The sequence below is a fragment of the Pavona decussata genome, unplaced genomic scaffold (assembly GCF_977016875.1).
Source record: "Pavona decussata unplaced genomic scaffold, jaPavDecu1.1 SCAFFOLD_232, whole genome shotgun sequence".
Lineage (NCBI taxonomy): Eukaryota > Metazoa > Cnidaria > Anthozoa > Scleractinia > Agariciidae > Pavona > Pavona decussata.
In genome coordinates, this window is record NW_028145637.1 from 2,022,524 (window position 1) to 2,034,847 (window position 12,324).

Consider the following 12,324-nt stretch of genomic DNA (forward strand, 5'->3'; position numbering starts at 1 on the left):
GAAATAATCTCCCCCCACCCCCTCCCCCCCAAGCAATGTTGAGATTTGACACTACAACACAGATTTCAACAAAAATACTGTTTATCTGCATCTTCCAACATTGTTTGGGGGGGAGGGGGGTGGTACGCTCCAATTGTGACCCCAAAAAGCCAACTTTACTTGGAATACATGATTATTGGACAGGTGTCCCAACTACTTTTGACCCGCATTGTAGCACATTTGCGCGTTTTTAACACTTCACGTGTTTTAACGCTTACTTGAAAACAGTTTTTGACAAATCTATGAGTTTTACAAACACACATGCACACACACCGTCCATGATTCAAGCGAGATAAAAAACCTCCCAATCATCAGCTGCGAAACGTCTAGTTCCTGCCAAGATTGTCCTCGCGTCTTGTACTCCACTTGGAACAGTATACGATTGGCCAAAGTGTGTGTATGAATTACTGTTGATATTGTAAGCGTTGCTTGCAATTTAAAGATCGTTTCCTGCACCAAATACTGGACAATTAGCTGAGCTCCGATATATTGCAAACTGGCCGGGTGTTTTCACCATACTCTTGAAAGGTCCCAGTCCTTCATTGTTGCGAAGAGAAAAGATGAAAGCACCCCATGATGGTCTGGATTCTAGATGGAAATAAAACAGTTATATATAAATATAATTGTCTTCATTCGTGAAGATCTCTCATATCTCTCTTATGTCTTGTGTGCCCCCACCCCTGTGCAAAGCGATTTAGATCGATCTTGTCATGTTTCTTTTTTAACATATGATTTCCCTACCGGCAATACCAACCTGCAAACCGGTGGCTCTTAACCTTCCTTCTGCTCTCCTGGAATGCTTAGCGCCAAAGAAAGTGTTATGCGATGCCGTGCAACATGGATGCGCGGACAAATTTCTTCAAGCAAGATCAGTTTAAAATAGCTTTGGGATGCAAACATCAAGGGGACTAAACTTCATTTCGACGAAGGTTCTTCGCCAAGGAAGTCCCCACTCATTAACTCTTCCCTAACCCTTAACAGCCGGCAAACGTAAAAAAAGAAACGTCCGTTAAAGATAAACCGTAAAATGATATAGTCATTTTCAAGAGAAATATATCAGCTTTGAGCTCAGGTCAAAACTTTATCTTAAACTCACAAAAAAAAAACTTATCAGTTTGTAAACAGTAAAAAACCTTACCGTTATCGGACTTTTTTATTCTTTTACGTTTGATTGCTGCTGATCCCCATATTTTTACCAGTTTGACCTGGGCACTAGATTAACATCGCTAAAAATCACCCCGCTGGAAACCGCGGCCACCCGATGCGCCACTAGCCTCCAACGCAGTCTTTTTTAGGGAACTCGTATCACCTCCTGAGTCCCATAAAAACGACTGCGTGGGAGGCTAATGCGCCACTTAAGTAGTAAAGTTTACCTTACCCCTCGGTTGTATATTACATGGGTTGCATTCGTCTTGTGTGTTATCAGGGATGAGGCAAGTTTGGCTTTCAAACATCATTTCAATTTACATAAGACCACAAGAAAAAACAAGAAGAAAAAGTAGATATCAAACTTATTTACCCCAAGGGAGGTCAGTATAACCTCCGAACACATATTCTCCAACACGGACGATGACAACAGTGTTACGTTTGTCGTCGCACCTGGAGTGGAAGTCACTGGCCGCCCAACCGTGTAAAGAGGCGCGGAAACATAACTTCCAATTGGAATCATTTCCAACAGCAGGCGCAAGGAACTTACTTAGGTGGCTTTGATAAAATGCATTGTCTGCTATTATGGTTGAAGACATCCATGAAACTGAAATTGAAAGCAAGCTAACATCAGATAAAGCTTATTTGGTTGAAGTATATAAACATTAGAACCGAGATCAATAAAACCTCATCTGCAATTTGAAACAGATGTCAAAGTGTTGTATAACTGATGGCTGGCTGATGAACTGATTACCGGAAAGCCTAAGCTCCGATCCTTTGGTCACTGCGTACATTCAGTAACTTTTCATATTTATGTAATTTAATGTTGTTTTTACGTTACTTTTGTGATGTATCGTAATTTCCTTTTGTAGTAAACTCTTGGAATAGTGCATGATAAAAAAATCTGAAATCTGGACTGTAGCCTGTGAACAGGTTTCCAAGTGAACACTGAACACTAACCTTGTTCACACCGTGGCCCACTGAAGCCTGGTTTGCAGCTGCAGTTGTATCCATGAACTCTGTCGTCACAGGTTCCATTGTTCATACACGGATTACTAGTGCAGCCATCAACACCTGGAGAAAATCATCATCATCATCATCCTCATTGAGAATATCCTGCTTCACAGAAGTACTGTACAGTTAGTAGAGTTCTTGGTATATCATTATAAATATATTTGTAATAGGTTCGAAATCTCGTTAAAGTTATATTGTCAGTTCTATATTGCCAGAAACGTATATTTCAAACATATTTTAAGAATATGTAATTGAAAGAAAACACGTCCGTTGACAAAAATGAACAAAGATGCTTTACTAATTTCCCGGTTAACTGATGGCTTTGATGTTCGTGATACTCTTCTTTCTTCTTCTCTCTTCTTCTCACTGAATCAAAACACTTTTTGGGCTACCTTTCTTGAAGAAGATTTTCTAGAAACATCTCTTCCTCTCTTGTATTATTTCCTCCTTTCGATTTTTTCCACCATACTTTGATCTCTCTTTTCTTAGCAACAGATGAAATTTATATGGTGTCAACTGCGAGAATTTCACCTTACTAAATTTAGTGTAGAACAAACCACTTACCTTTTGAATCACATGGAGATGGTATAAACAGCCTGGGCTCTCCTACGATGCTATGCTTGAAATGGGACCACTCATGAATGTTTCCCTCCCCTGAAAGGCATGATTTCGACATTTCCGCGATAAGGTCTTCGCAAACTACATAATTCCACATGTTCAGGTTACTCAAAAATCCTTGAAATGACTGCGCACTATCAAGACCACCTCCATATGAGTCTTGCTCTTGACCCAGCATCAGAGAACCTCCAGCTCTCACCACGTGTCCTTTCTTGAAGTTCGTTTCATTTGCAGACAAGACGCCATCCTTGTAAAATTTTAGCAAGCCAGCAGTGTTTTCCCATGTTGCACAAATGTGATGCCAATTCCCATCGTTAGCTGACACTGATAGTTGCCTGTCGAGTGCAATCAAGTATAATTTCATTTTATGTTTTGTTCTCCTATAGAAAGATAATTAAATTTATTTAATTAAATATAAGGATATTTAACAAAAACTGGTAAATTATCGGTGACCTAGCAGCAACAAGGATATTTTAGTTGAATGGATGGATGGATGGATGGATGGATGGATGGATGGATGGATGGATGGATGGATGGATGGATGGATGGATGGATGGATGGATGGATGGATGGATGGATAAGAAGGAAAAACCGCCTTTATTTAAACACGGTAACCATATCAAATTTACTTATGCATTTTAAATATAAAGTTAGTTCTACCTAGAAGCCGTCGTGTGGCATACAAAATGAAAATTATATTTACTTGCAACAAAGTTTAATTGGGTGTTGTTGATGTAAAACTTAAAAGTTTAATTTTCTTTTTAAAATTACAAACAGATGATAGTTGTTTCACATGATCTGACAATGCATTCCAAAGTGATGCCCAATAAATAAGAGACTGGCCTACACACTGAGATTCGGGCAGCGGCAAATCCCCAAATCTAGCTTGGGGTTTCGAAGATCATAGTTTGTGAACCCAGTTACTCAGTAAAAATATCTTTCATGAACCCCACGAACAATTACGTACATCATTTTTGATCCACGCTCACCACATTAGACGTTTGACCGACTTAATGGTCAGGACTTTGCTGATAGGATAATAAAATCCCCGGTATCGTCCTTTTTATCGAGTTTGAAAAAGTCTCCGATACCTCAGAGTGGAGGTTTATTCATAGAGCCATGGAAACTTTTCATTTTGGCCAAAAATCAGGAAGTGGGTCCCTATTTTCTATAATAACATAAAAGTGATGAATCCCGGCTACATGACAAGTTATTTCAAAAGATCAAGGGGAGTACGGCAGGGCTGTCCGAGTCAGACATTTTCTGTTTATACTTTCCGTAGAAATTCTTGCAATGAACCTTCGTTACAACCCGCGAACTCTCAGGAAGCAAGACTTACGCAATGTCCCTCAAGGCCTATCTAGCACGTATTAAATAACTTTGGAAAAATGTCTGGTTTCAAATTGAACTAAAGCAAGACTAAAGCAATGTGGATAGGCTCTTGGAAGATCGCAAGAACAAAATTCACGACTTGTTCATAGAGGACCCAATCAAAATCCTCGGTTCTTTTTTTTTTTGTCATATGGTAAAAACAACGAGAAAGACTTCGTTACCAAAATTCGCAAAATGAAAATGAAGCTATCCATTTGGCAAATGCACAGTCATGTGAAGCAATAGGAAATTCAATGCTTTGTCGGTTTTCTCAGGAAACAAATTGGAAAATAACTGAGTCACAGTTTTAGTGATCACCTTTTTTCATCTCCAATCCACACACTGAAGTTGTTATATTTGGCGATCACCAGTTCATTATCTGCTTCCTTTACAGCGTAGCTGAATGGTGTACCGTCACTGGAGTCACTTGACTTCATCCAAAAACATACGGTGAACTGCGCTAATCTGGGCATGCCCCAGAAGTGGACGAAATCAGTCACTCGCTTGTTTGGGAACTCAAGAGCATAGTCTGCGAAGAGAACAATTCGAATATGAAAAAAAATGGAAGTGGTTATTCCACTGGTTATGGGATAGAGGATGGTTATGGAATAGAGGCAAATAAATTGCGAACTGCCAGAATATACTAGCATTTAGCATTTTGAGTGAAATCCGCCAGTATTCAAAAGGAAAACTACTTATTGACGGTAAAATCATAGAAACCAAAAGCACCTTACAATAATCAAATTTAAAGCTCACGGAAAGAAAATGTCCGTTCAAATTTATAGCATTTATTTCTAAAGTAATTGTGAACTTTCTCAGTCATCAGTCAATACAATATGCCGCGAGCACAGCCGGTGCCACTGTACATAAACTGATTGCCTTCTCTTTCAAATGGTTGTACTTGTCTTGACTATTGTTACGTTGTTTCCGTTTCTTAATCTCGACGCTTGTCTCTTTCAGTGCTTTCCCCATAGACTGTTTCTGCAAGCCGTCAGAGTCTGGCTAGTCGAACATGAAGGCTAACAGATCTGTTTGGTTTGTGAATTCCTAAAATAAAGTGCTTTGACAGAATAGAACAGAGTCCTGTCTACACAGTTCTACTCCTCTAGCACATTTTAATTCGCCTGCTATTTTGGCTTCGTGCTAAAAGAAGACGCTATATTAATTTGCGTGAGTGTCGCCATTTGTCGCAAGGTTACAAAAGTTAGAAAAGTTTTGAAGTTGTTCCAATACTGACGAGTTAACAAAGTTAAATTGGCCCTTTAAGGGACCTTTCAGACAACTGGAATTCAGTTTTGGAAGATAAAATTTATTCTTGCCAAAGCATTACTTAATTAACTAAAGTTATCTCGTGATCAAGACTGGTGTAAGAGAACTTTATTATTAATATTTCAATGAAGAATAAAAGCGAAGCTGTTCGAGAGAGTTTGACACACAGTCAAGTGGACAAAGAGGCGTTTGGCCTCCACGCAGACGTCCTTAGGGGTTCGTCACGCATTTCTTTTTTATAAAAAATAAGATACAGATTAATGGAATAGAAAAACTTACCTGCCAGCAAGCAGCCATTGGTGGTACCAGATAAAAGAGTAAAATAAATACAGGCGGCGTATAACACAATCATGACGCCGGATTATCTTTTTATTCTGAAGAAAAAATTGTTAAAGTTTACATACATCGACTTTCTGACTTAAATAGTTACTGTGAATAGCTGTCTCCCTTTGACAGTATTGTTGTAATGAGAACATTTGCGTGCTGGAAATACTTAAAATGCTGTCTCCTATGTTCCCAGATCGTTTTGTGAAATTTAAAGGCACAAAGACTGAAACAAACACTGTTCCACAACGTCCACTGATAATGAATCTAACTCGAGATAGGGCAGTGTGACCAACAAAGCCTAAAACTCATTGATTCTCTAAATGGAATTCAACTTATCACGATTTGTTTGGCAAAAACAGAAAGAACTTACATGGACTGAGGCTAATTCAAACTGACGGGATATAGTTCCAGTGACTAGAGGAAGTCCTGGCCTAAATCATACAATACTTCACTTGCCGCCAAGTAGTATCTCCAAAAACTCCAACAATTTGAGCGATGTCTGTCACTGAAATCACACTGCGTTTATAGAAAAGAATAATTCTTGATCAATTATCGTTCATGCGAATGTTCCTTGATATGACATTGCAAATACGATTTCATCTTTTCGTATGCTTAAGCTGAGAATTTAAGTTTTAGAAAAGGTATCCTAGTCTCCGAGGGCTTGTTGTTGACTTGACAAGAATACTAGCTGACCTTATTTCGTATTTTTAACGACGTATTTGCCCCCTCCCCCCCCCCCCAAAAAAAAAACAGGCTCCTTTTGATATATTAAAATTTAGCTTGATAATGAGGCAGAGAGGACACAAATAACAGAAATGAATAAACATGATCATTCAGTGTCCTTGTTTGTGTCGTCTTCGCCTCATGATAAGCTGAATTTTAATATATTGAAAAGAAGCTATTAGTTTTTGCGGTGATGAAATTTTGAGGTGACATTTTGCAACTAAATCCGAATTTTCTGAGGCTATTTTTGCGAACAGATATCCAACGAAATAAGAAATTGCTGGGTGTGCCTGTAATCCCGGCATAGTAAATCGAACCCAATCGAACTAAATTTCAATCGAACTCAATCGAACTCAATCCGTGGATTGAGTTCGATTGAGTTCGGCAATCGAACAAAATCGAACTCACCGAAAAGAAAAAAAATCAATTGAACCAAATCGAACGAATTCGTGATTTGTGTAAAACAGGAAAACATTGAAAATCCCTAACCATCTTGGAAGCTCGAGTTACTTCAGTCCGGAGTGTAGCGCACGTGTTTTACGTAAACGAAGAAATTACGCAGAAATGGATTCAGATGCGCTGTGGATTGTAAGCTTCAAATGCGTAGCAAAAAGGCTACCAGGAATGCCGCTTTGACGTCAAGGATGGCGAATTTTTTTAGTAATTTGCTTGTAATTTTGCATAAAAGTAACCCTTCGATTTGTCATTCAGCAATTGTAAGTTAGCTAAAAAAGGAAAGGGTACGACAATTTCGGAATACGCCCGCGGGAATAATGATAGCTTTGTTCTGTTCTGTTCTGTTTTCTTAACTGTCGTGGACAGTTTATAAATGGGGTTTCTGTTATTGAAAAATTGTAACAAAGTACAAGAAAAACCTGCTTTGATGGGCTTGCTTTTTGCTTGCTTTGTGTGGGTTTACCAGAGCCAATCGAACTCAATCAATTAAATTGTGTTCGATTGAGTTCGGAAACCGAACTCAATCGAACACAATCAGATGGATTTAGTTCGATTGAGTTCGATTTGTTCGATTGAATTCGATTTGTTCGGAAATCGAACTCACTGAAAGTCTGGTGTTCGATTTCGTTCGATTACCGAACTCAATCGAACTCAATCCACGGATTGAGTTCGATTGAGTTCGATTGGGTTCGATTTACTATGCCGGGCTGTAATGTGTCTTAGTCAAAAACGTATCACGGGATACCATCGTCTGTCACAAAATAACTAATTTAATTCCTGTTTTTGGCAGTAAAACAGTTATAAACAGTTTCGTGTGGAGACAAACTTCGTTAATTGCGATTATCTCAGTAACGGTACGGGTAAACAGCATCTCAATAATTTTAAGTTTAGGTTAATCCAAATAATTCAAACTGTAATAACAAACTTGAGCCGTTTCCTAAGTGAGACGCGATATGCAGAGTTTTCTAAAGTAATTCTAATATCCAGTTTGCTAACTCGTTCTTTTCCTAAAATGGTTCGCTAAACAGGAAGGTTTTCACGATCCCTAGCTCACTTTGTCACAGCCTTCAACCTTCAACGATCCTGTTATACTAGCTTTCTCTAAATTTCGACAAAATCACTGAAAATCATTAGGCCACAAACATACAGTCAGTTGGTTCCGATTACTCAGTGGAAGGTAACATCTACATTTATTAAGTTGATAAAATCTCAGTTGTAAGACATCACATCAACCGTAATAAAAGCTAAAAGCTTTCGTTGTTGAATACTCGTGTTTTGTCGCTTCTCACATTCATCACACCAATTAAAATTTATCACAAAATAAGGTAGCAACTACAACGTCTTAGTTTTAACTGACACACGGGGTATTTATAAGCAGCACTGGCATTAAAGAGTGATCATACGGAAACAATACCTTGCTCGCCGTCCTCCCTTCTAGGCGCTCTGTACACTCTGAAAATCAAGGCCCAAGAAACTGAAAGATCTTTTTTTTCCGCCTGGAACACGGATGAGATAATTAAAAAAAAGAAAATTAACTGCTGACGTAAATCTTTTTGTTTTATATATTCAAGTGTTTCAAGCACCAGGTCTTTGGTAAGAGCATTGTAATTACGTGTGGAATGGCATGTATCGAAATGACATTACACTGTATTATGCGGAATATGATATATGCGGACTACCACAAACAACAAAACAACAGAATCGTGCATTTTGATAACAAATACAAGAAATAAAACCATTTATTTACACGCGTAGGTGTTGTACACTTTATCTCTAGTGATCAATTCCCATTCTGCTGGATTATAAACTAAACCTGTTCCTTGTTCAGACGAATTAGGTTGGCAATCTGTTTTAGACGTAAAATATAGTTTTTCGGAGTTGTGGAAAACAACCATTTTCCAGTTACTTAAAAAGCACAGAACAACTAGCGGCGACAGACAAAAAATATGAAAAGTAACTTTCATCACTGAAATTCAACTTTCGTGTCTGTTTAGCCAATGTATTTCCATTGCTTTTCCTTTTTTTTTTTCGGAGCTGTTTCATAAATTGGGCATTCTATTCTATTTTCGTTGTCGAGCCTGCAAAATAAAAAAAGCATCTATCATGTTCGCATTATTCCACTATTGCGCATTTTACCCTCATCACCGGATGTTATGGCACACACCCATAACCAGTGACTTGTTTATCCGCTTTCTATATTGAGCATTGAATAGCAAACATTTTCGTTGAACAGAAACAGCTTTATCGACTGAAAAAAAAACTGACAAAAATAAGCATATGTTTATGATGTGGTCGCATTAAAAGTGAGAATAGGGAAAGTATATTTAATCTTTTTAATATTATATAAAATGAGATCGAGATCGACCTTGATCCCGGCTGCTATAATTTATCTGAATATTTCTATTCTATTTCTATACTAACCCAAATTTCACTTACTTGATAAATCGAACGACGTGTAATGCTTAGTTCTGATTGATTTGTTTAAGCAATATCGTGTTGTAATGGTCCTTTAGACGACGTGATAACGTCGTGTTAAGAATTTTAACAAAGAGCACGATGTGTATATTTAAAAAATGCAAATTTTGAGCATTCTGGAGATGCCACTGATCAACCACCATAGGATAAACAATACTCTTTCTGCTCAAACGTGTTCCATATTTGTCTTGTCATCACTGGCTTATTGGAATTGTTGACGCTCTTTTCTCTGTTCACACGTTTGATTTATGATGGAGCAACAGAATAATCAGGGTGCATTCTTACAGGTCTGCAATTTCAGCGACTGATAAAAGTATGTAACTGTTCTTTCCATTTCAGTGGCACGTTCCGTCTTCCTGTTTGTTCAACAGGATCCAGTTGTGTGTATGCTTCGATGCAAATGACCTTATAATTTCCGGCGTTGTTATGAATCCTTACCTGTATCTACTCGTTTTATTTGTTTTGTTTTTATAAATACTTTATTCAAACAAATAGGACTCTCACAACACAATATTTAACTTACACTGGCTTATACAACTATCAACAAAAACAGATAACTAAAGCTCAACACTACTAAAAGCTTCAATACTCTTGTAATACATGTACCCTTACTCGCTACAGAGTTACAACAATAAGACAAGACAGTTGCAAACAGACAACACATCTATCGGATTTATTCTTGGTGCAAGTATTTTTCTCTATTTGATACTTAATTTTTACTTTATTTGGAAGTATTCGCTTTCTTCCTCCCACAAAAATAATTTACCAATATTACTCATTCATTCACGGCTTGCCGATTCTGATCACTTAAACGACGAAAACGGTTTGCTTTAAAAGGTTCTTGACAAGTCTTGGGTAACATTGTAACCTTTTAAATGTGTTGGAGAAACGAAGAACAAACTACACCTTTTCATGCCCTTGGTCCTCTACACTGAAAAACAAAGCTGCTGCAAAAATCATCCTGTTTATCCTGAAAAACATTTCTTCTTTGTTCCGATTCAATAAACCGTATTTCCGCTGGTCAATAACGGAAAAGGTTAGGAATCCAGTTTTGTTTTGTAACCTTTAGTCTATTTGTAAGTAAACGAAGTGAATACTGTAAGTTCCTTTTCAGTTATAAAACAAAACAGAATCTCTTGCATTAGTATCTAAATAACAAAGTCATGAACCAAAGATTCATCGGGCACATTTTGCGCAAGACTTGAATGTCATCACTCCAAAAAACTTGAACTTAAATAAGTCTACAATCTTACACAATGTTTCCCTCGCTGTGGCTCTTTCTTCGAATTACAGGTTCCTGTGTGTTCTTGTGTGTTTAGCCAATTGAATCACAGGCAGCTCATTTTCACAGAGGATTTGCCGAATTGTATTGTTCGCATGGACCGTATTACTGAAGGATCGAGTAGGGATTGAAAAATGAGAAAATCAAACAATATTAAGCGTGGCAGTGCGACAGTATTTACACGCTATGAATAAGAAAAATTCAGCACAGCAAAGGGAAATAGCGAAACCGAAAAAGTAAAATAAATAAATAAATACGAAACTTACAACACTGATCTGTAAACCCAGCAACACACTTGGCGATTTTATGCGCCGATCGCCGCGATCAGCGTATAAAATCGTCAAGTGTGTCGCTAACTTAAGGTAACTCCGGACACAGCAACTGACTAACATTACATGAAACCAAACTTTTGTTACCAAACTGTGTAAAACAATACGTGAAAGAATTTACTAACGTTGAAAACTCACAAAACAAAACAGAAAATAAAAATTAATAAATGAATGTAACACGTAACGCTGAAGCTTTCATCCTTTTCTTTATTGTTTCTTAGTGTGTTGTGTTGTGGTTGGTTTAAAACACATGTTGTCCGAAATTTTTTCACTCAATGCCTTCCAGTTACTTTAGTGTGGGTAGTAGTATCTCGAGTGATAACATTTAGCAAAATAAGACCAGCCAGAACATTTCAAGAACAATAAATTAAAGGTAAGAAACCTTTATTTTAAGTGACATTCAATTTTTCAATTGCTACCCCGTCCGTCAGCAATAATCTGTGCAAATAGCCACAGTTTGACTCAATCAATCAATCAATCAATCAATCAATCAATCAATCAATCAATCAATCAATCAATCAATCAATCAATCAATCAATCAATTTCATAAAACTGAAACCACGGACAAAAATCAACAAAACTGTTGAAACTGCTGTCAAAATCCAAAAAGGGCATTGAAACAATTGACAAACGATAGACGAGATCAGGTTGCGAGATTACAAACGACAAACAACAAACGACTTGAAAACAAGCCCAAGACTGGAGAAAAGACTTAAACCAAGCACAAATAAACTCAAAACTTGAAACAACCTCGGTCCCAGGGCTTTTCTGGGAACGAGGTTGTGGTTAATGGTTGAGTTCTGCTTATGGTGCACTGCGTAAACTATGTTTTTATAAGGTAAAAGCATTTACTACAGTTGGTAATGAGATACTTGGTGGGTTTAGGGATAGCAAATGGAATAAACGAAAATCAATGAAAGTCGATAAATTTTAAAGTTAAACAAAGTCATTGATCGATCAGTCCTCAATATCAATCGATTACAGAACATCAGTTGTTGTTCATTTTACCGATTGGTCAAGCTGGGATCAACCTACTTCCCACAACCCTCATTACCCGCTCCGCTGGATAAGAATAAGGCGGGCTCCGACAAACATCGAGGCGCGCATGCACACCGCCAACTAGATCCTGAGCAATATCGTTCCCAGAGCCCTCGCTACCATTGTCGGACAAGGGTAACGAGGGCTCTGGGAACGAGATTGATCCTGAGGACGAGATGGCTCACAGTCAAGCTCACTTTCAAAGAGATTGCGTACAATTCCAGTAACTACTCCATG

At 37.9% G+C, this 12,324-nt stretch overlaps 1 protein-coding gene across 1 annotated transcript; it reads right to left on the reverse strand.

The window, feature by feature from the left end:
* Positions 1–217: 217 nt before the first annotated feature.
* On the reverse strand, positions 218–9,293 carry LOC146458709 (serum amyloid P-component-like). Its single transcript, XM_085090412.1, has 8 exons — positions 8,378–9,293; positions 6,155–6,300; positions 5,737–5,831; positions 4,507–4,717; positions 2,764–3,152; positions 2,146–2,259; positions 1,559–1,792; positions 218–627 (listed from the first exon to the last, which is right to left on the reverse strand). The coding sequence occupies exons 3-8, from the start codon at positions 5,807–5,809 to the stop codon at positions 476–478; spliced, it is 1,173 nt and encodes a 390-aa protein (XP_084946538.1). The 5' UTR covers positions 5,810–5,831; positions 6,155–6,300; positions 8,378–9,293; the 3' UTR covers positions 218–475.
* Positions 9,294–12,324: the final 3,031 nt, after the last annotated feature.